General features: G+C 40.8%; 3 protein-coding genes and 1 pseudogene across 3 annotated transcripts; all 4 read left to right on the top strand.

Moving 5' to 3' along the window:
- Positions 1-373: 373 nt before the first annotated feature.
- LOC121760852 overlaps positions 374-23,564 on the top strand; it is a 30,048-nt pseudogene continuing 6,857 nt past the window's right edge.
- Positions 6,421-7,471, top strand: LOC121761952 (enoyl-CoA delta isomerase 1, peroxisomal-like). Its single transcript, XM_042157665.1, has one exon. The coding sequence runs from the start codon at positions 6,553-6,555 to the stop codon at positions 7,288-7,290; it is 738 nt and encodes a 245-aa protein (XP_042013599.1). The 5' UTR covers positions 6,421-6,552; the 3' UTR covers positions 7,291-7,471.
- On the top strand, positions 13,357-14,422 carry LOC121761955 (germin-like protein subfamily 1 member 13). The gene is made up of 2 exons (XM_042157669.1): positions 13,357-13,524; positions 13,646-14,422. The coding sequence occupies exons 1-2, from the start codon at positions 13,401-13,403 to the stop codon at positions 14,209-14,211; spliced, it is 690 nt and encodes a 229-aa protein (XP_042013603.1). The 5' UTR covers positions 13,357-13,400; the 3' UTR covers positions 14,212-14,422.
- On the top strand, positions 19,046-22,956 carry LOC121761951 (leucine--tRNA ligase, cytoplasmic-like). Its single transcript, XM_042157664.1, has 2 exons — positions 19,046-19,230; positions 19,545-22,956. Exon 2 carries the CDS (start codon positions 19,570-19,572, stop codon positions 22,831-22,833), a length of 3,264 nt encoding a protein of 1,087 aa, XP_042013598.1. The 5' UTR covers positions 19,046-19,230; positions 19,545-19,569; the 3' UTR covers positions 22,834-22,956.

Genomic DNA, 23,564 nt, shown 5'->3' with positions numbered 1-23,564 from the left:
TTTAATAAAAAAAAAGAATAATACACCACGCACAGAAAAACAAAATGTAGGGATCAAGAGATTAGAATGAAAGAAAAATAAAAGATTAAATAATGGAAAATAAATTAAATTTAACACATGAAATCAGACCTACCAACCCAAAGAATAAAGCATTATTCAAACGCCCTCCCAACCACTCAAGTAGTATCTGAATTACACACACCAACTAAGTCTGTCTCTTTTCATCCCACACTCCCTTTTCCCTCATTCATATACCCTCTTCCCTCTTCACCCTCTTCACACATTCACTCACTCTGCGTTGCCTGTGTATGTTAGAAGCTAAAACACACACATAAACACAGAAACACACACACAAATAGATATAGAATTAGACATGGCTCGATTTCCTTGCAATATCAACAAAGGGGCATGGACAAAAGAAGAAGACGAGATTCTCACCAAGCATATCACTGAGCATGGTGTAAGCAACTGGCAATATCTTCCTAGAGCTGCTGGTCTATCTCTATGGACTATGATCTCATCTCATTATAATCTTGGTCTGTATATATTTATTTTGATTTCTGCGGCAGGTCTGTTGAGATGCGGCAAAAGCTTCCGGCTTCGATGGATCAACTACCTCAAGCCTGATATCAAGAGAGGAAATTCACCAGGCAAGAAGACGAAAAAATCATCGACCTTCATCGTTTGCTCGGAAACAAGTATATATGTTCTTCTCTCTATCTCTCTTTCGTGCGCGCACACACTTAATTAGTACATGATGCTTAATTAGTACATGATGCAGTTTCCACGAACAATGCACAAAACACCAATTCTGTCAAAATTATTTGAAATTCTAATCAGGCTTGCGCAATGCAGCTGATGATTCATTTAAGCGGAATCGAAATCGGTGCCTTGAATTCCAAATCCAATGTTTGGTACCACAAAGTATTTGGATTTTGAATTGAGTTACAATTCCAATTCCAAATAATTAATAAGTTAATAAAAATGGGCACCTTCACACACTACACGCACACTGCACACACACTAAGTCCGCGAATAGGAGTCTCATTTCAATGGTGAAATAGTCTTTTTATTGTTTTAAGTTTATTTTTTATTTTGGTGGTGTTCACGCATATAAATATCCGATAGCAAGAACAATTCTCGCTAAAGATATAGTCCAACAGTAAAAATATCTAACTGAATGTACATTCTCCTCCATCCACTGCAAAACTACAAAAAATTGAAAAATTCATCTACATGAGTCAAAACCACACACAGAAAACTGAAGAGCACATTGTAATGAATCTAAATAGATAATAAACAAAAAGAATAGTTCCTCATACGAGCCTATAAGTAGTTCCTCACACATACTAAGTCCGCGAATAAGAGTCTCATTTAAATTTCAATTGTGAAATAGTCCTTTTATTGTTTTCAAGTTTATTTTTAATTTTGGTGGTGTTCACGTATATAAATATCCGATAGCAAGAACAATTCTCGATAAAGATATAGTTCAATAATAAAAATATCTAATTGGATGTACATACTCCTCCATCCACTGCAAAACTACAAAAAAATGAAAAATTCATCAATATGTGTCAAAACAGCACACAGAAAACTGAAGAGCACATTGTAATGAATCTAAATAGATAATAAACAAAAAGAATAGTTACTCGTACGAGCCTATAAGTAGTACTCCATCTGTCCCAGAAAGTTTGTCACATTTTTCCGTTTCCGCCCGTCCCACAAAATTTGTCATATTTTTCTTTTCTTTTTACCATTTTGATAGTGGACCTCATATTCCTTTAACCCATTCTCACTCACATTTTATTATATAACTAACATGTAAAAGTATGACTCACATTCCAATAACTTTTTCAACTCACTTTCCATTACATTTTTTAAAACTCGTGTCCAATCAAAATGTGACAAAATTTATGGGACGGACGAAGTAACTAACAATTTACACCACATAAAGCACACAAAAACAAAATGGTTGAGATTAAGAGATTTGAATCAAAGGAAAGGAAGAGATAAATTTATGTAAAATAAATAAAACTTTTCATATAGAACCACACTTATCTACCGAGGAATGTAATCAAATGCAAAGTGAAACATATATTGTACAAACTCCAAATTATGATTTGGACCATTAGAAAATGTCAACAGATGACAAAATAACATAATCGAAAATGTCAACACAGTATCAACGGTTGACGTTATGTTGACAATGTGTTGACTTCAAAATCATAAAATTGTACAATGTGTTGAGAAGTTTAGAGCTTTTACAATATACAGAGTTTGTATTTTATCACTATCCTATCAACCCAACAAAATAAAGCACAACTCACAACCACTCAAGTATCTCACTAACACACACTCACACACACTCACACACCAACTTAGTCAAACAGCTCTATCCCCTCTTTGTCTCTTCCCATCCCACACTCCCTTTTTCCCTCATTTATAATCCCCCTTCCCTCTTCACTCTCCTCACAACTCATTGTAAATATAAATAGTTAAATAGTAAAAATCTTTGATTGAATACTCCGTCCACTGCAAAACTACCTACAAAAAATTGAAAATTCCTCCGTAACGCACACAGAAAATTGAAGAGAACAATGTAGCGAATCTAAAGTTTTAATAAACAAAAAGAGTAACTCCTTATACGAGCCTAAAAACAGTAACTACCAATTTACACCACATAAAGTGCAAAAAATCAAAATGGTTGGGATTAAGAGATTTGAATGAAAGAAAAGGTCAGAGATTAATTAAATGGAAAGTAAATGAAACTTAACAAATAAAAACAAACCTACCAACTAAAAAAATAAGCATCAACTCAAATGCATTCCCAACCATAGTGTCTTACTCACACACACACACACACACACCAACTTAGTCCAACTGCTCTATCCCTTGTTTGTCTCTTCTCATCCCACACTCTCCTTTTTCCTCATTTATAATCCCCCTTCCCTCTCTATCTCTATCTCTCTCTCTCTATCGCGCGCGCACACACACTTAGTACATGATGCAGTTTCAACGAACAATGCAGAAAACACAAATTGTACGTGTCAAAATTATTTGAAATTCGCACTGGGCTTGCGCAACGAGCTGATGATTCATTTAAAGTATTTTTATTGTTTTAGAGACGATGATTCATTCGCACTGGCCTTGTACACACACGCACTTAGTACATGGTGCAGTTTTAGCAAACGATGCGGAAAATGTGAATTGTGTCAAACTGGTCTAAAATTCGCATTAGCTCCTGAAACTAGTTGATGATTCATTTATATAGCGAAATAGTCTTTTTATTGTTTTTTTTTAATTCTTAGGGTTTCTAAACCATTTATAATTAGAATTTCATTGGAGTAGTTAGTTTTAGTTATTATATTATACTTCAAATTCGATAAATTAGCATTTTTAAGTTTCAAAATATTTATAAATAATGAAATTTATTATTCTGCAATAAGTTTTTATTATTATAATATAATTTAAATTCAAAAAATTAGGGTTTCCATGTTTTTGCTTTAAATTAAGTCATTCTTGTGGTGAGTTTGCATCGATATATGAAAGCTAGGATTAACTCTGATGATGCGTGTTTAAAATAATATCGCGGACTAATCAAGTAGACTAGCTAAAACAATTCATGTTCGTGCTCGTGCATGAGCATGGAAAATACGTGAACTGACCAGGCACCCTCTTTAGACCTATCCACATGTCGCCGGACGTGCAATCCGAGACTATTTTCAAAACCTTAACTCACAAGATATTAAAATTTATCACATGGAAGTAAGGACATAATCCTACAAAGATGGAGGTGTAATGTCACACCCCAATCAACCCCTTTGTCGTATATTCTTATAATTATATAAATATGAAATTTTTTAGCAAACAACATACATGTTGACTCGAATTATTTTTAACACGAGAAATACCCGCAAGTGTACGGGGCTAGTGTAGCATAAAACAAGTAAGAGTATCGTATCCCACAGAGACAAATTGTGCAAACTCAAGAACCATGAACCAACTTTAACTACTATCTAGACAATCCGGAAAGTTTGGTTTGATTTTAGAAAACTATTAAACAAAAACGAACTGAAAGCACACAACAAAAGATAAGTTTCAAATAAGAGAACAAGGTAGAGCCTTGGATCCAACTACAACGAACACAATGCAACCAGTTCAACAACTTCGATTACCCAATTGAACTCTCTATGATTACTAGGAAAGCCGCTAGTCTAGACTAAGCCCCCTCTCGAATGCACTCAACCCGTTGATTAACCATTAATATTGAAGTCTTCTTCTAATACTTCACAATTCACTCCTTAAAACAAAAGGCTCAAGCCCTCACTCTAGAATTCCTTCTCTCGAATGCAAATTATTTAGGAGTTGTTCATTCTTTTATCAATCCTAATTAGGTATCTATCGATTACTCAAAACTAGGTCAACAAACTCAATTGGTAGCTAAGAAATTGAATTGGAAAGCACAATAATGAAACAAAGAAATCACAAGAGCATGGGTAATAAAAAATCCTGGAATTAATCAAAAGCGTTCATTGTAGTCTTAACCAAAACTCTACAAAAGATTTAGCCACTGATATTCAACTCAAATTCACAACAGGAATCCATAGAAAATAAATTGGACATAGGAAAATTAATGAAGATACTCCCAAGAGTGGATTGAATGGCAAATCGTCTTCGTCTTCAAACTTGTTGATGATTGTGACTCTCCGTTTCTTCAATCTACTCTCAAAACCTTTAAAAACTCTTATTGGGTGTGTGGAATCCCTTTGGAAGTCGAACCCTAGGTCTTATTTATATCCGGGGTGAAAAATGCAGCAATTGTAAGGCATAAGCAAAATGCCCGACCTGCAGTGTAAAAATGCCCGGTCTGAAGTGTAAAAACGCTCTGCCCGGGCGTTTAGCTCGAAGCCCCAAATACGTGTCCAACGCCCGACCCGGGCATTTTTCCATCGCAAAACGCCCGGGTCCAGTGGAAATGCCCGGTTTGATGGTGAAAACGCCCGAGCTTCTTCAGTCAAACGCCCAACATGGCTGTTTTCGAGCAATTTTCGTCCGTTTCCACCTGTTATGATTACAAAAACTCGACAAACTCATCAAAACACTAACATAGGGGATAATTGGTGAAAACTCAAGTAGTGTGTTACAAAACGCTAGAATATGCACTTTCAAACATCCTAAACACTTGCAAAACTACGAGTTTATCAACGTGCGAATTACCTAATTGTTAGTAGTTTGTTTTTTTGTTCTTTGTGTTAGTTTGTAGGTTTCGTTTTAGTAGGTTATACGAATTCATTATACTGTTGGACTTGGTTCAATGTTTCAAATATGACGGGCCCGTCTTAAATTTCGAGGCGTACACTATTCATGTTGTTTTGTCCTAGAATTTGACACGCGAGATCTTCGACCGTTAAGTCTAACAATAGCATTGGGATTTGAACCCGAAGGCGGTGGCAGTTTAAGAGCGAAGGCAGTCGCGGTCGCATTACTTGGTCAATAACGACATTGACGAGACAACACGGTGAAACGATTTGAAATAGATCTTGACAACACATTTGAAATAACCTTTTCACTTTGTTGTCTCGTACTTTACTCTCTTTTTATTCCCTCTTTTACTTTATTCTCTCATTTATCCTTTAACACATTTATTTTTTAAATCTCGTGTCCAAAAGAAATGCTCTAATTACTTTGGAATGAAGGGAGTATTAGAAAGAAGCCACTCTTAAGAGGGATGGTTATCCAATTATTTTATAGAAGAGTCAGGATCATCAATTTGTCAATGTGGGACAAAGGGTATCAATATGCCCCCGTAATGTGTAGGCCGGAATGATCATCGGACTTCCACACTTGCAATAAAGAAACTCATCATTGACTTAGGCCCACTCTAGTACTATGTTAGAAATGGATCACACGACTTTTAAAAAAACTTATAAAAAGAAGGATTATCCACTTATTTTACAAAGAATATCATCAATTTATTGATACGGGACAAGAATGTGTTTCAATAATAACCAATAAAACAAACACGGCTCGTGATAAAAAAAAAGTGAAAACCAAGATATTAACCAAACAACCAATAAATTAGCAAAACGAGTTTTTCCATCCGCAATTTTTTGACTAAATTTATCCAAATACTAGTTAAGGTTTTTTTTCCCATGTTCTATCTATACTAAATGTAAAGCTGTTTGATATTTTCTTGATTTTGTGGCCTAGCATTCATGTTTTAAGGTTTTCGATTTTTTCATAGTACTTCATAAATGAATCTCAGCCATTTCTTTTCTGAACGAAGGATGTGATAGCCGTTTGAGACAACATCACAATCAAATAAGCTAAGGTTAATATCGTTTGATAATACGGAAACACGCTTATTTCATTTTTCAGAATTAAAAAAAATCAACCATAATTTCCATGTGTTTTTCCGACTACCTCAAACTAAATTTTCCGTTATACTCCTATATAAGTACCTACCTTAAACTTCTGTATCTCACCCTTGAAACATTACAAATCTCACACTCAACTATTCAAAAAATCTCACATTTTTTTTCACTAAAAAAGATGTGCACTTTGCAGAGAAACGGCGACGTTTTCATCCTCACCATAACCGGCGGCGGTGAACACCGCCTCAACCCGACCCTGATCGACTCCATCCGAGCCGCACTCGGCCGGGTCAAGTCTGAGCCGACCCACTCCACCGTCCTCGTCACCACCGCGGAGGGCGACTTCTACTCCAGCGGGTACGACCTGGCGTGGGCCCGGGCCGACCCAGACCCGGCCCGGTCCCTGGCCCGTGCCCGGGTCATGTCGGAGAAACTCCGCCTTTTGGTGGAGGATCTCATCTCCCTCCCCATGCCCACGATCGCGGCCGTGAACGGGAACGCGTCCGCGGCCGGGTTCATCCTCGCCCTGAGCCACGACTACGTCATGATGCGGGAGGACGTAGGGCGGCTCTCAATGGGCGAGCTCGAGATTAATTATAGGCTCTCTATGTGGTTTGTGAGAGTGCTGAGGAGCAAGATTGGGTCCCCTCAGATTCTGAGGGATGTCGTATTGAGGGCCGAGAAGATCGATGCCCGGAGAGGGGTGGAGTGGGGCATCGTTGACTCGGCCCACGCCACTGCGGCCGCGACTATGGCGGCCGCAGTGGACCTGGGGGCGGATATGGCGGCGAGGAGGTGGGACGGGAAGCTGTACGCGGCGAACCGGAGGACCGTGTTCGCGGAGGTGCTGGCGGCCATGGCCTCCGACGAGACGGTAGGGGACACTTCCGCGGATAAGGGACGCTCAAAGATGTAACCGTGTTACGGACTTTATTGTCTCACGTGACTTACAAATCAAATGGATTATCTTTACATAGGTTAGGTTCTTTTCTCTTTAGTCATAGAATGTTGGCCTTTTAGGTCGACTAATTGTATCGTATTACTCGATTTAATCCATTTTAATCATATTGATAATAATTGATTATTTGGAAGTTAAATAAGGACTTCTAAAGATGATCTGCAACGCAACTTTCGGTTACTGGCTCAAGAGCAATGTGAGAAAGTTGAACTCTATTTAATCACTTGCAATGGAGTAAAATTTGGTGGAGTATATTTGTTTTGAAACATTTTGAAAGTGATATCAAATGGAGTGACATATGAGTTCAAATGTTGTGATTTAAACTCAACCCAGTATACTTCCCTTGCTCTTGCTCTATAAGTAGGGTTGTATATAGTAAAGATTTTCAGAAATTGAAAAACATTTTTGCGATTGTTAGAGCATCCACAGCCGTGCTCTTGCCAACGAGCACGGTTGTGGGCCCGGCCCCACTTTTTCTTCCTGCTCTTAGGCAAGAGCACAACACCCACAGTCGTGCTCTTCTGCAAGGACGAGCACAATGGTCTCACCATTCCATTATTCAATTTGAATAAAAACATTTCCACAAAATTAAAATACATTAAACATACCCGGAATAATATTACAAAATACATTAAAAATTAAAAATTACATAATTAAAATCTTAAAAAATAAAAATTATATAATTAAAATCCTAAAAATTAAAAATTACATAATTAAATTCATAAAATTAAAAAGCCCACGACTCGTGGCCGAATTTTGCCCACATGTGTTTGATTAGGTCTTCTTGTAGCTCAACGTGGGTTCGGGTATCGCGCATTGTGTGCCTTGTTTCGATACTCTCACCCACCGTCGTATGCACACCTCGGCGTGGGGGAGACCTCGCGCTTGAGCTTCCGGCTTCATCCTCGTCGTAAAAGCTAGCCGCCCTCGGTCCTTCGTCGGCTATAATCATGTTGTGTAAGATAATACACGTGTACATGATGTCGGCGATATTTTTTAACGTACCACAGCCGAGACAGGGCATTCACAATGTTGAATCGGGCTTTAAGGACCCCAAAGGCTCTTTCGACGTCTTTCCGCGCGGACTCTTGACGTTGCGCAAAATGAACCCGTCTTGGGTCTTGCGGGTTGCTGAGCGTCTTCACGAAAGTCGACCACCTTGGGTAGATACCATCAGCGAGATAGTAACCCATGTGCTATACATTTCCGTTGACGGTGAAGTCGATCGCCGGTGCTACACCATTCAACACATCATTGAAGAGGGGTGAAGAATAGAGCACGTTCAAGTCGTTGTTGGATCCGGCAACACCGAAATATGCATGTCAAATCCATAGGCGGTAGTTGGCGACCGCTTCAAGGATAAGTGTTGGGCCGCCGCCTTTGTGGCCGCTTAAGTGTTGTCCCCTCCAAGCAGTCGGGCAATTCTTCCACCTCCAATGCATGCAGTCAATGCTGCCAAGCATACCGGGAAAGCCATGGTCTGATTCGTGAAGACGAAGCAACCGTTGGCAATCATCGGTGGTGGGTGCCCGAAGGAATTCATCACCGAAAGTTGTATGAACGCCCTCGCAAAAATTTTTTAAGACAAATGATTCCAGTGGACTCACCGACATGCAAATACTCGTCGAAGAGGTAGGTCGTTTGCCCAGTAGCGAGTTGTCGGATGGCACACGTACACTTCTGCAACGCCGAGAGACTTTAAATATTTAAATATAAGCCCTCGGGATATCGGGAAAAAGCAGGAATATTTAAAATAAATAATGAAAACTAACCCATATACCCTACAAAGATTGGTAAATAGAAAATACTACTATAAATTTATAACCTATGAAGTTAATGAAAAAAATAGATTATGCAAGAATGGAAACTCAAATATGCTATTCCAATAATGGTCCCCCTTCGCCTAACATTATTTGTGGACGGCAAAAGTCGTCGTTGGTCCTTAAACTAAAGTCAATAGGTGTTGTGCATTCAAGAAATCGTGTTTGGTTGGGCAACAATTTTGAAAGAAAAAGGATATGAAACGTGTCCACGTACGCACCGTAGCAACATAAACATGTTTCCTTTTATTAAAAGCTGAATAATCACGTTTCTATTCTTCGTGCTATGTGATGACATTTTTTTTGGTGTGAAATGTGGAAATAAAAGAAAATTGCATAAGAAAAGAGAGTTGGGAAATATCTCACTTAAAAAAAATACATCTCTATTTTAATCATAGCTTATTAATCTACCTAATTCTCACATTAACCACACTAATATTAGATGCACACAGCACATCAAAATAGATCGTCCATTGTGAGGGAGTGAATCGGCCAATTCCAGAGTGCCACAAAATTTTTGTATTTCGATTTCATTTCCGTTTTCTTTTTTTATTATAGTAACTGTTGTTTTGACTTTTGATTTTTTTTATTTGACCTAACGTATGTGTGGCTGTGGATTGACCGATTCCAACCGTCATGCAGTCATTATTCATTTTATATTTTATTCCAATAAAAACGATGAGAAGCATATTATGGAAACAAAAAACACTTAGAGCATCCACAATGGCGGCTAGCGCACCACCTAGCCGAGCGTCGGTGCTAGGCGGTCGCTAGGCGAACCATTGGAGAATCCAAAAACCGCCGAGCGGTTTTTCGGAAATCAATTTCGCCTAGCGCTAGGCGGTCGAAAACCGCTGGGCTATGCGCTGGGCGATCCGCTCGGCTCCATTGCAGCGCCCGGATCGCCCAGCGCATAGCCCAGCGGATTTTTTTTTTAATTTTCGAAACACTATATATACGCGATTTGCACTTCATTTTCATTCGCACCACTTGTATTAACGAGTACTCTCTCTATCTTAATTTCTGTACAAGATCAACACCGAGAAATGGATCTGAACAACGAGCCTAGTTCAGGGACGAGCGGTTTTCAAACTCCCACAATCCCCGTTGGAGGCGGATGGAATCAGATGCCCGGGTACTACAACATGTACCCGTGGCAGCAGATGCTACCCGGGATGCCGACCGGAGGGAGTCCGCCGGGGGGGTTCCCGGCGATGCGGGGTTGGGCACCCAATATGCAGATGATGCCGGGGTGGGCACCCAATATGCAGATGATACCCGGGGGAGTTCGGCGACGCAGGGGACGCCGGGGGGCGTACCGGCGACGCAGGGGACGCCGGGGGGCGTACCGGCGACGCAGGTGACGCGGGGGGACGTCTATCGCCCCAGTTTTGATTTTTTGACTGCTTCGTCGCACACATCGACCCCAACGGATGCGCAGTTCACGCCGAGCGATTTTGATGATTTTGCGTTATTGGATTTGGGGTTTGATAGTCTCGGAGTTCCGGAAACTCCCGTTCAAACGGGGGGAGCACTGCAGGGTACTGGCTCCCCAAAGAAGAATGGCAAAGGAAAGAAGGTCGGGGAGTCGTCGCAGCCGGGTGGGGATGACCCCACGGTACGGAGAAGGTGGACGGACGAGGAGAATGTTGCGCTGTCAAAGGCGTGGGTGAGTGTTTGCGACGATCCTCTTGTTTCTAATAACCAGAGGATCGTCAACGTGTGGGGCAAGGTAGCAGCAGCCTACCAGCTATTTTGCCCGGAGCGGAGGCCACACAACGGGGAGGATTGCCGGAAGGCGTGGAACCGAATCAGGGCTGCCGTCTCTCGATTTTCGGGTTTGTACGCCAACACCCTCCGCATGCAGAGTAGTGGCCAAACGGAGGACGACTGCAGGAGGATAGCGGAGAAAGTCTTCCCCCAGCCCGGGTTGTATAAGGACTTCACCTACTGGAACTGTTATCTTGTGCTGAACGACTCCGAGAAATTCTGAGTAGGTGTCGACGCTAGCTGGCCGAAGAAGCAACGATTGAACTATACTGGGGATTACAGCGGCAGCAGCGGTGGTTCCCACGACCTCCCCGAGACGGACCAGGTGCTCCCCAACCCTCGTTCGTTCGGCCGCCGATCTCGCCCCGCTGGGCAAAAACGGGCGCAACGGGAGGCGAGGGGGGTCGCCGGGGGTTCCCAGGAGGTCCAGTCGGCATCCCCCTTTGACCGCCAGTCTACAGAGGATCTCAAGTACTTCGCGCGTCAACAAACGCGCTAGATGATGGTGAAGACGTTAGCCGAATGGCGAGCGGCGACGGACCCCCAGGAGAAGAGATTTCTCTTCACATTGCTCGAGAGCATGAATGACGATCTGCGTGGAGGCGGCAGCGGAGGCGGCGGTGACAGTGGCGACGGAGGCGGCGGTGGCGACGGCGACGGCGACGGCGACGACGAAGGCGAGGGAGCCGACGTGTGATTTTTTTTTAAGCAATGTACTTTTTCGATTATGAATGTAATTTTTTTTATTAATGTACTTTTTAAAAATTTTTGTACTTTTTTAAATTTATTGTACTTTTTTTTAAAAATTAAAATAGTATTATTAATGTTTCTTGTATATGTCTCGTAAATTAAATTCTGTATATTGTGTTATTAGTGATGTGGCTGGGCTATTTATGATATGGCTAGGCTATGGCTGGGCTATTTCTGATGTGGCAGGAGGATTTTTAGTATTGATGATGTGGCAGGAGAAGTTTGTGACTGGGCTATGGCTGGGCTATTGCTGAGCTATAACCATTGTGGATGTGTTTATATAAGATATTAGGCACAAATTTTAGTTATTGTTTATACCAAAACTGAGTCTAAAGGTAATCCGAGCTGATTGGATGTGTTTCCGGCCTTGTTTATGCCCTGGAAAAGGAAATCATCCGCGACCATCATGTTCGGGTTCTTGCAAAACTTTCCATTCACAAAAACTACATTCGAACAAACAAACCATTAGTGTATTATATACATCAATACATGGAATTATAGTAAGTAGATAATGTATTTATTGAAGAAATTTACCAGCATTTTTGGAATCAGGAACAGCAACACAGAAGTCCTGAAGTTGGCTTGGATCTGATGCATATGCAATCAAAGCCATTGATGAAACAAGAACAATTAATGGCGCACAAACCAATCTTCATTTTTAGTATTATTGCTTTGATGAAAAACTTAGCATGAGAAGCACTCCTCTATATAGGAGAAAATTCATCAATTTTCAAACTTATTTTAATTAATCTTATCAGCTTTCTCTTATTTCATCATGTACCTAAACAATTTATATATCATATTGGACTTCTTCAATTCCATCAATCAACTACTAACATATTCGACGGCTAAACTACATTTTCGAAGCCATAACTGTTGCTAGAAAATTGCTTTAGATTTTCTCTTCTTCTCTTCTCTTCTAGCTAGTTGCATGTTGTCTCTCTAGCATTATTTGTAACAGGGAGCAAATTAAGTACTACAATTGGTTGAGCTTATATATAATTATAAGATAATATTGGATTGAAGTTCTAAGAAAATAAAGTCAAGAAATTTTCAGTAAAATTAATTAGATCAGCCAATTATATGTTAATTAGATCCATTTTGGATATTATTGGGCACATTATATCAACTTGGTCGAACACAACATAAAATTTTGACATCGTCACAACATTTTCTATGCATACAGTGAAATAGACAAATTCAACTTTGTCTTAGTAACCAAATTAATTACCTAATACGGTTTAATTAGATTTAATAAACTTTACTTGGTAGAGATTCATTATATTCTTGCTGAATTGAAACTGTCAAACGTGTACAAAATGTTTCCTTGTATCAATTTAAACATCCATTTCTCTTCGAAGGATCTATAATAGTACTAATTAAATAGGAACATTTGAATAGTTAGTTGATTGAAGATTGAAGGAGTCTTCATATGATCAATCAAATATAAAAAATATATATAAAATAAGTTGGCCGCCGCTGATGGGATTAGGTCTGATGAAATAATAGGAAGATAATACTAACAAGTTAAATGTTAAAACGTGTTTTGACAGTTTCAATTAAGAAAATTTCAATTTCATTTTTAAAATGATGAGAATTGAAGATAGCTAGCTAGTTGTTTTTCACTTCTATAAAAAGGAGTACTTATCATTCTAAGTTTCCATCACAGATAAAAGAAGAGAATTACAAGTAACATCATATATATATATAGTTAATCAGCAAATTAAAATGAAGATGAGTTTTGGATTGTGCTCCATATTTCTTGTTTTTTGGTTGGCTTCGATTGCATATGCATCTGATCCATCCCAACTTCAGGATTTCTGCGTTGCTGTTCCTGATGCCAAAAATGCTGGTAAACCCCTTCATTAAAACCTTATTCTACTATACATTATTATCTATAATGTCACACTTAAGTTATAAATGAGGAAATATATACATACTAATGGTTTGTTTGTTTGCTTGTTTGAATGTAGTTTTTGTGAATGGGAAGTTTTGCAAGAACCCGAACATGGTGGTCGCGGATGATTTCCTTTTCCAGGGCCTAAACAAGGCCGGAAACACATCCAATCAGCTCGGGTCATTTGTGACTCCGGTCAATGTCAACCAGCTTGAAGGCCTCAACACTCTCGGCGTTTCCATGGCTCGCCTCGACTTTGCCCCTTATGGAATCAACCCACCCCACACCCACCCACGTGCCACTGAGGCCTTCCTCTTGGTGGAAGGCACTCTCTACGTGGGCTTCGTCACATCCAACCCGGCCGATCCCGCCCAGAAGAACAAGCTCTTCACCAAGTATTTGTACCCGGGAGATGTGTTCGTCTTCCCACAAGGTCTCATCCACTTCCAGTTCAATGTCGGAAAGACTAACGCCGTTGCATTTGCCAGCTTCGGCAGCCAGAACCCGGGTACCATAACCGTTGCCAATGCGGTGTTCGGGTCGGACCCTAAAATCAACCCGGATGTGTTGGCTAAGGCATTCCAAGTTGAGAAGAACATCATCGATTACCTCCAGGCCCAGTTCTGGTCCAACTATAACTAAGATAGACAAACAATACATATATGTTGCGTCTGTCATTTTAATCCAATATATCTGCATTCTTTACTTATTACAACTACTGTAATTTTATATTTCCGAATTATATTATGTGATTTGAAATAATAAACTTGTGAGCCTAGTGTATGGCTGTAATCGAAGTTTGGTGTTTTTTCTGTTTTTTTCCCCAAAATTAGTACTCGATCTTATAATTAGTGTCTCGAGCTGAGACATAATATGACTGTCCTTGTCAAACTGTAGAACAACATTTTATTACTAAAATTGGAATTTTTGTCTTAAATATATGATTAAAAATGTAACATCTATCACTGGGTGTACAGATATAACAGGGCATCAAACATGACAGTACGTGGCGGATTTAGAAGGGCACCCCCTCCCGACCATCCCTAGAGCCTAAACGAGTAAACGCCATTGAATCACGTTGAAAAATACTACGGTCACCTCCTTGGAACATAAATAGGAATATACATTTTTTTTCATTATAAATCAAATAAGATTCAGTAGTGACTAAATATTAAATATTACTGTAGCAAGTAAACTAAAACATTAAACATCCATCCATTGTACAATTTTTAATGGCAACTTTTTATTATTTCATGTTGCATCTTATTGTCAAAATAAACTACTTTATGAATGTAATGTAAACTATTACCCACTCCGTCCCATAAGAATATCCACTATTTCATTTTTAGTCCGTCCCACAAGAACATGCACTTTCTAATTTTAGAAACTATTTTCTCTCTAATGAAGTGGGACCGGACCCATTCTCCAATAACAATACTTTAATTACTTTTTTCTCTCTATCTCTCTTTTACTTTACTAATTATACATTAAAACATGTGTTGAATCCAAAGTGCATATTCTTTGGGGACGGAGGGAGTATTATATATTGTTTTTAAATTAGTACGTAGTTAAAAAAGTTTTACATATTTGTTTTATTTATTCTAAAATACTATTTATTTTAATGATCTATATTATATCTTATTTTATAAGTACCACAATAAATACTCCCTCCGCCCACAAAAAATAGAGCACATTTCTCATTTTTTGTCATCCACGAAAAATAGAGCACATTTAAAAAGGGAAAGTTGTCAACAACTTCTCTCTTACTAATAATATGGACCCCACATTCCACTAACACTTCTTCTCTCATACTTTACCAATTTCACATTAAAACTCGTGTCATTCACAATATGTCCTAATTTTTGTGGACGGAGAGAGTACTATTTAAAATAGAATTAATTACTATTTAACATTTTTAATGTTATTTTTGTATATTTATTTTTAATTAAAATTAATATTGTTAATTACATGTATTGTTTCTTCTAAAACACCTAAGAGCATCTGCAACGGTGGACGGACGACGTCCGTCCGTCTGTGCCAGCGGCACGGAAGAGCTCGTCCGCAGCTGGCACGACGCTGCTCGATGCATCGAGCACGTCCGTGCCAGCGAGCAGGTGACGTGGCTTGCTGCGATTGGGCAACGGCATAGTCATTGCCTTTGATTTTTTTAAAAATTTTTTAATTTAAAAAATTGATTAAAAATAAAAAAATATTTTTCCACTTACCAAAAAAATATATCCGTTTTTTTACCGTTTTCTACCACTTTTTATTTTTTTATTTTTTTCCCCTGAAAAATACACATTTTCATCTATAAATACCCACACTTTCACACCCTAAAATTTTCACCACACTACACAATTCTCATCTACATTCTCTCATTTCCATTCTCATCTACATTCTCTCATCTCCATTCTCAATCTTTCTTCCACACATACAACATAACAATGTCCGGCCAAAGCGATCACCCTCCGGGCTCCCAAGGTTGGAACCCCGATTGGTTCGGTGCACAACCGTTTCCTAGTCCGGAAATGGAATATTCTGCCCCTCCTCAAACCCAAAGTTCGGGCGTTCCGGGTGGCTACCAGTCATACCCAATAAATGACCAAGATGCCCCCGAAGGGCGATACGGGTGGACACCTGAGCTTAGAGCTAGGTCGACCGCCCCCTCCCAAACTCTGACTCCTCCTACTCGCGGTGTCCGCACACCGTACTCGCCGGCGGAGATGGAGCAATTGTTCAAGGCGTATTTGTAAATCTCCAAAGATCCGGAGGTTGGCACGACCGCACGAACCAATCCGGCGATCACTTTTGGTGACGCATTTGTAGCCGGTACAATGAAAACCGGTCGGAGGGGACAATCGAGCGCAACGCCATCTACCGAGCCAACGAAGAAATTAGCAAGTTCCAGGGGTATTACCTCCAGGAAGAGCGGTCGGCGGTGAGCGGCCGGAGCGAGGTCGATGTCACCGCCGTCCGTGCCAGCGGCAAGGAGAAGGGTCGCCGCCGCTGCGCTCGCGCCGCTGGCACGGCGCTGCTCGATGTATCGAGCACGTCCGTGCCAGCGGACGCACACATGGCGGCACGGGATTGGGCAACGGCGTAGCCGTTGCATTCAAACTTTTTTTAAAAAAAAAATCGATATTTAATTATAAATAATGCTAAAAAATAAAAATAAAATATTTTCCAAATCCCAAAAATATGGCCGTTTTTTTCCCGTTTTTTCTGAATTTTTTTGATTTTGATTTTTATTTTTTTTCCAAAATCATCTATAAATACACACATTCATCACTCATTTATCACATCAATTCATCTCTCATTCATCTCTCATTCATAATTCTTATACAAACTATCAACACATTCAACCTTCACTCAAAACATCAAATGGATTTCACTCATCTCATGGCGGAAGCGGAGCGCGAAGAACAAGAATACTACGAACAACATCGTGCCGCTTACGAAGCATATGTCGCGGCGAATACCCCCGCTCATCCTCCTCAACGCACTAGATCAAATCGCCGCTACATCCATCGTGACCGGGAGGGAGCCCACGAAAGGCTCGTTGCCGACTACTTTGCCGACCATCCGCGGTTTCCGGCAGATTACTTCAGGCGCCGTTTTCGCATGTCAAAGCGCTTGTTCATGCGAATTGTCAACACATTGTCCGCATGTGTTGAATACTTTCAAACAGGTGTAGATGCAGCCGGCCGGCAAAGTATCACGGCGTTGCAGAAGTGTACGTGTGCCATCCGACAACTCGCTACTGGGCAAACGGCCGACATCTTCGACGAGTATTTGCATATCGGTGAGTCCACTGGAATCCTTTGTTTAAAGAATTTTTGCGAGGGCGTTCGTTCTGCTTTTGGGGATGAATTCCTTCGAGCACCCACCACCGATGATTGCCAACGGTTGCTTCGTCTTCACGAATCAGTCCATGGCTTTCCCGGAATGCTTGGCAGCATTGACTGCATGCATTGGAGGTGGAAGAATTGCCCGACTGCTTGGAGGGGGCAACACTTAAGCGGTCACAAAGGCGGCGGCCCAACACTTATCCTTGAAGCGGTCGCCGACTATCGCCTATGGATTTGGCATGCATATTTCGGCGTTGCCGGATCCAACAACGACTTGAACGTGCTCTATTCTTCACCACTCTTCAATGATGTGATGAATGGTGTAGCACCGGCGATCGACTTTACCATCAACGGAAATACATACCGCATGGGTTACTATCTCGCCGATGGTATCTACCCAAGGTGGTCGACGTTCGTGAAGACGCTCCACAACCGGCACGACCCGAGACGGGTTCTTTTTTCGCAGCGTCAAGAGTCAGCGCGGAAGGACGTCGAAAGAGCCTTCGGGGTCCTTCAAGCTCGATTCAACATTGTGAAGGCCCTGGCTCGGCTGTGGTACGTGAATAATATCGCTGACATCATGTTCACGTGTATTATATTACACAACATGATTATAGCCGACGAAGGGCCGAGGGCGGCTAGCTTCTACGACGAGGACGAAGCCGGAAGCTCAACAGCGAGGTCTCCCCCACGCCGAGGCGAGCATACGACGGTTGGCTAGAGGATCGAGACAAGACACACAATGCGCGATACTCGAATCCACAATCAACTACAAGAAGACCTAATCAACCACATGTGGGCGAAATTCGGCAACGAGTAGTGGTTTTTTTAATTTTTAGGATTTTAATTATGTAATTTTTAATTTTTAGGATTTTAATTATGTAATTTTTCATTTTTAGGATTTTAATTATGTAATATTTAATTTTATTTGTCATTTGTAATATTTATTGTGGTTTTTAAATGAATTTTAATATTTTGGAAATGTTATTGTTTAATTGAATTTTAAATTAATTGTGCTCGTCCTTGCGGAAGAGCACAGTTGTGGGTGTTGTGCTCTTGCCAGAGAGCAGGCATGAATAGTACCACCCGGGCCCACAACCGTGCCGCTGGCAAGAGCACGGTTGTGGATGCTCTAATACTTTACCTACGTTTTCTCCCTATCTCTTTTACATTACCCATTTTTTCACTTCCTTTCTCTTACTCTACTAATTTCTCATTAAAATCCTTGTCGTCCATAAATGAGACTATTTTTTATAGATCGGGGAATATGTTACATTCAAATTCTATGCATACTTATGAGTCATTTGGAAAGTACTATTACTTGATGAAAGCGTGCGCATTTTAACTCGATTCACGCTCAACATGTTCAATTGATATGTAATTGATATACTCCCTTCGTTCCATAAAAATATGAATATTTGAGATGACATAAAAATTAATATACAATTGGTAAAGTACGAGAGATAGAAAGAAAATATGATTATAATATTGTTAAATTTTTATGGGACATCCTAAAATGATAAATTTTTTTATTGTTATGGGATAAGCAACTAGTATTTACTTTATGACAACGCAAAATATAAACAAATTCCACAGTATATCACCAATCAATTCTATTATTCTATCAATCAATAATACGTAATAAATAATTTCGAGCTTCCAAAACCCTATACTCAAATCTGCCGCTGCCTTTTATCTTCTGCCGTCAATCAACAGCAGTGGCGTCTCATTTGATACGAGTTGCTCTTCGTCCCTCCAAATCCCTCTTTTCTGTTTATTTTCCAATTTCTCACTTCATTCCTAGAAATTCGAGGTTTGTCTTCTTTTCTTTACAATGCTGCGGTGTTGATTTTTATGTTTCGATTGAAATTGGGTTAAATTTTGCAATTCTAATCGTAGTGTGTCGATTTTGGTGTTAAAATCGGTGTAAATTTGTTGCTGGTTTGATGTGGTTTGACTTGATCTTATCTTGTTTGGGGGCGTTATGTATTGGTTTGCTAGTATTTACATGTGAAAGTTGATGCCCTTGTCATTTTCCACTGAGATGATTAGTATTTGGTCTTTGCATTTTTGTTAACCAGATCAAATATCTTGGGTTGAATTTCTCATTACGGCCTTGAATTGCAGTTTTTGTGTGGTAGCCGGAAAGGATATGTCGGAAGAAACTGGAAAAAGCTTTGCTCGAAGGGACCGTCTGTTGGAGATCGAGTCACAGGTCCAGAAATGGTGGTCCGAGGGTGATGTGTTTCGTGCTGACGCGAAGGACTCCCCACCCAAAGCCGGGGAGAAGTTCTATGGCAACTTTCCATTCCCTTACATGAATGGGCATCTCCACTTGGGGCATGTATTTTCCCTTTCGAAGCTTGAATTTGCTGCAGCCTATCATAGATTGAGGGGTGCTAATGTGCTGTTGCCGTTTGGTTTCCATTGTACTGGGATGCCGATTAAGGCTTCTGCCGATAAGCTCGATAGGGAGATTGAGAAGTTCGGATACCCACCTGCGTTTCCAGTTGTCAAAGATGAGGAAGTTGCTGTGCCAGAGGCAAAGCCCGAGGGTGAGAATGAAGGAGGGCAAAATCAAGCAGGTGGTAAGTTTAAGGGTAAGAAATCAAAGACTGTTGCTAAGACTGGTGTTGTGAAGTACCAATGGGAGATTATGCAGAGCTATGGTCTGACTGATGAGGAGATAGCCAAGTTCACAAACTCATATCATTGGCTGACCTTTTTCCCCCCTCTGGCTATAGATGATTTGAAGGCTTTTGGGTTGGGATGTGATTGGAGGCGCACATTTATCACTACGGATATAAATCCATATTTTGATTCTTTTGTTAGATGGCAGATGAGGAAGTTGAAAGAAAGGGGTAAGATTGTGAAGGACTTGAGATATACTATATATTCACCATTGGATGGTCAGCCCTGTGCTGATCACGATCGAGCTTCTGGGGAAGGTGTTATCCCGCAGGAGTATACTCTCATAAAGATGGAGGTTGTTTCACCTTTTCCACCTAAGATGAGTGTTCTGGAGGGGAAGAAGGTGTACCTTGCGGCTGCAACTTTGAGACCAGAGACAATGTATGGGCAAACAAATTGTTGGGTGTTACCAGATGGAAAGTATGGGGCCTATGAGATTAATGACACTGATGTGTTTATTTTGACAGAGAGAGCAGCTCTAAATTTAGCTTACCAGAAGCTGTCTCGTGTTCCTGAGAAACCTACTTCCTTGGTCGAGTTGACTGGCCAGGATCTTATCGGCTTGCCTCTGAGATCCCCGTTGGCTTATAATGATGTTATATACACTCTACCCATGTTATCAGTGCTTACGGACAAGGGTACCGGAATCGTCACCAGTGTTCCGAGTGATTCTCCTGACGATTACATGGCTCTCCATGATTTGAAGGCAAAGCCGGCATTCAGAGCCAAATATGGTGTGAAGGATGAGTGGGTTGTGCCGTTTGAGATCATACCCATCATCCACCATCCTGATTTTGGTGACAAGTCTGCTGAGAAGATATGCATTGAGAAAAAGATAAAAAGCCAGAACGAGAGAGAGAAGCTCGATGAGGCCAAGAAAATAATCTACAAGGGAGGGTTCTATGAGGGAACCATGATTGCTGGAGAGTATGCTGGAATGAAAGTTCAGGAGGCTAAAAGTTTGATTAGGGCGAAGCTTCTAGAGCTGGGGCAAGCTGTGGTTTACAGCGAGCCTGAAAAGAAAGTCATGTCAAGATCCGGGGATGAGTGTGTTGTTGCGTTGACTGATCAGTGGTACATCACATATGGAGAAGAAGAATGGAAGAAGGCTGCAGAGGAATGCTTGGCTGGGATGAATCTATACTCAGAGGAGGCACGCCACGCCTTTGAGCACACCTTGAGCTGGCTGACTCAATGGGCTTGCTCACGAAATTTTGGGCTTGGAACTCGTATCCCTTGGGATGAGGACTTCCTGGTGGAGTCTCTGTCTGATTCAACTCTTTACATGGCATATTACACGGTAGCTCATATTCTGCAGGGAGGCGATATGTATGGAGGCAACCGGTCTTTAGTGAAGCCAGAGCAGCTGACTGATGAGGTGTGGGATTTCGTGTTTCTTAGCGGTCCCTATCCTAAATCCTCAGATCTTTCTTCAGCTCTTCTTAATAAGATGAAGCAAGAATTCGAGTACTGGTATCCTTTTGATCTTAGAGTTTCAGGGAAGGATCTGATTCAGAATCATTTGACCTTTTGTATTTATAATCACACTGCAATCATGCCCAAGCATCATTGGCCTAAGGGGTTCAGATGCAACGGTCACATTATGTTGAACGCTGAGAAAATGTCAAAGTCGACCGGAAACTTCAGGACAGTTCGTGAAGCTATTGAAGAGTTTTCAGCTGATGCCACGAGATTTTCACTTGCAGATGCAGGTGATGGAATGGATGATGCTAATTTTGTTTTTGAGACAGCAAATGCTGCAATTCTGCGTCTGACAAAAGAGATTGCGTGGATGGAGGAAGTCATTGCTGCAGAGTCATCCCTGAGAAGTGGCCTGCCTGCTGTGTATGCTGATCATGTCTTTGCTAATGAGATAAACATAGCAGCCCAGGTGACGGATAAGAACTACAATGAGTGCTTGTTCCGGGAAGCTCTGAAGACTGGCTTCTACGATCTTCAGGCAGCGAGGGATGAGTATAGGCTTTCTTGTGGGGCAGGAGGAATGAACCGTGACTTATTATGGCGATTTATGGATGTCCAGACACGCCTTATCGCCCCAATTTGCCCACATTATGCTGAATACGTCTGGAAGGAGCTTCTGAAGAAGGATGGATATGTGGTGAAAGCTGGGTGGCCTAAGGCCGATGCACCTGATCTCACCCTAAAGAAAGCCAACAAATATTTGCAGGATTCCATTGTCTCCATGAGGAAGCTTATGCAGAAGCAGGCTTCTGGTTCAAAGAAGGGTAAAGCTAGTGCGCCGGCTGTCCAGAATAAGCCCACAGTCTGCTTGCTATTTGTAAACGAGCAGTATGACGGGTGGAAGGAGGAGTGCTTGAACATACTCCAGAGGAAATATGATGCTGCAACCGGCAACTTTGCACCCGACCAAGAGATCTTAGCTGAGTTGCAGAAGAGTGAAGTTGGCCAGTCGGGAAATTTCAAGCAAATACAGAAGCTGTGTATGCCGTTCTTGAGGTTCAAGAAGGATGAAGTGAAGGCTGTTGGTGTCCACGCGTTGGATCTGAAGCTACCCTTTGGCGAGATTGAGGTTCTGAGGGAGAATCTTGAACTGATTCAGCGGCAGTTGGGGCTTGAACGCGTAGAGGTCTTGTCTGCAGCGGATGCTGATGCTGTTGCGCGTGCCGGGAACCATGCCGCTGTTTTGAAATCCAACCCGCCATCACCAGGAGTCCCTACCTCTGTCTTCTTGAGCGAGGAGTAGAAAAGAGGTACTATATGTTTTTGTAGCATTGTTTTTTATTTTCAACATTCTGTTTGTGTTTCTTGAAATCGATTTTGTATGACATGGTAACTTTTGTTGCTTTATTTTATTTTATTTTCCGTTTTTCTCTCTCTCACTTTTCATTTCAATGTTGTAGCATTGTGAATTTTTCAATCATGTTTACCTTTAAATCATCCTCCATGAAACAAAGAAGAATGGCAGGATCCTAAAATGACAAAAGTTACTGCATAATCCATTCTTTTTATGCAATAACCAATTTCCAAAATTACAATCTTATTCATGAAAATAGCGGTCCATAGTAATCAATTTAAACCAATAGAGATGGACAAAAACTGTTTTCAAACTTTTCCCAAGAAAGGAGAGGAAGGTGAGGAAAGTCGGAAGGTTAAACAATGAAAACCATATTTTTGCCAGAATATCAAAGGTGAAAAGATTCAGAGTTTTGAGTTGCCTTAAAAAGTCGTAGTAGCAGCAGGTATATATATATATATAATAATATAAGAATGAAATACAATACATACAAGGGATAATTTTATGGAAATTAACTTCACACATCATCGGTGCTCACAATTAGCATATATCTCTTTTTTACATTCATCCTAGTTCAACTTCCAAAATCATTACTATAATTCACCCACACCAAAATAGTGTATTAGTAATTTGGTACTCCCTCCGTCCCAACATAAGCAACTCACCTTCCTTTTTAGAAG

The sequence above is a fragment of the Salvia splendens genome, chromosome 13, assembly GCF_004379255.2.
Source record: "Salvia splendens isolate huo1 chromosome 13, SspV2, whole genome shotgun sequence".
In the NCBI taxonomy this organism is placed as follows: Eukaryota; Viridiplantae; Streptophyta; class Magnoliopsida; order Lamiales; family Lamiaceae; genus Salvia; species Salvia splendens.
The sequence above is the reverse complement of the archived record's forward strand: the minus strand, read 5'-3'. Positions and strand labels throughout refer to the sequence as shown.

Excerpts from the sequence above, each read along its gene's own strand:
- LOC121761952 (XM_042157665.1), top strand. The coding sequence starts at position 6,553 with ATGTGCACTTTGCAGAGAAACGGCGACGTTTTCATCCTCACCATAACC.
- LOC121761955 (XM_042157669.1), top strand. The coding sequence starts at position 13,401 with ATGAAGATGAGTTTTGGATTGTGCTCCATATTTCTTGTTTTTTGGTTG. Across the intron at positions 13,525-13,645 it reads TCCTGATGCCAAAAATGCTG|TTTTTGTGAATGGGAAGTTT; the intron begins GTAAACCCCTTC and ends GTTTGAATGTAG.
- LOC121761951 (XM_042157664.1), top strand. The coding sequence starts at position 19,570 with ATGTCGGAAGAAACTGGAAAAAGCTTTGCTCGAAGGGACCGTCTGTTG.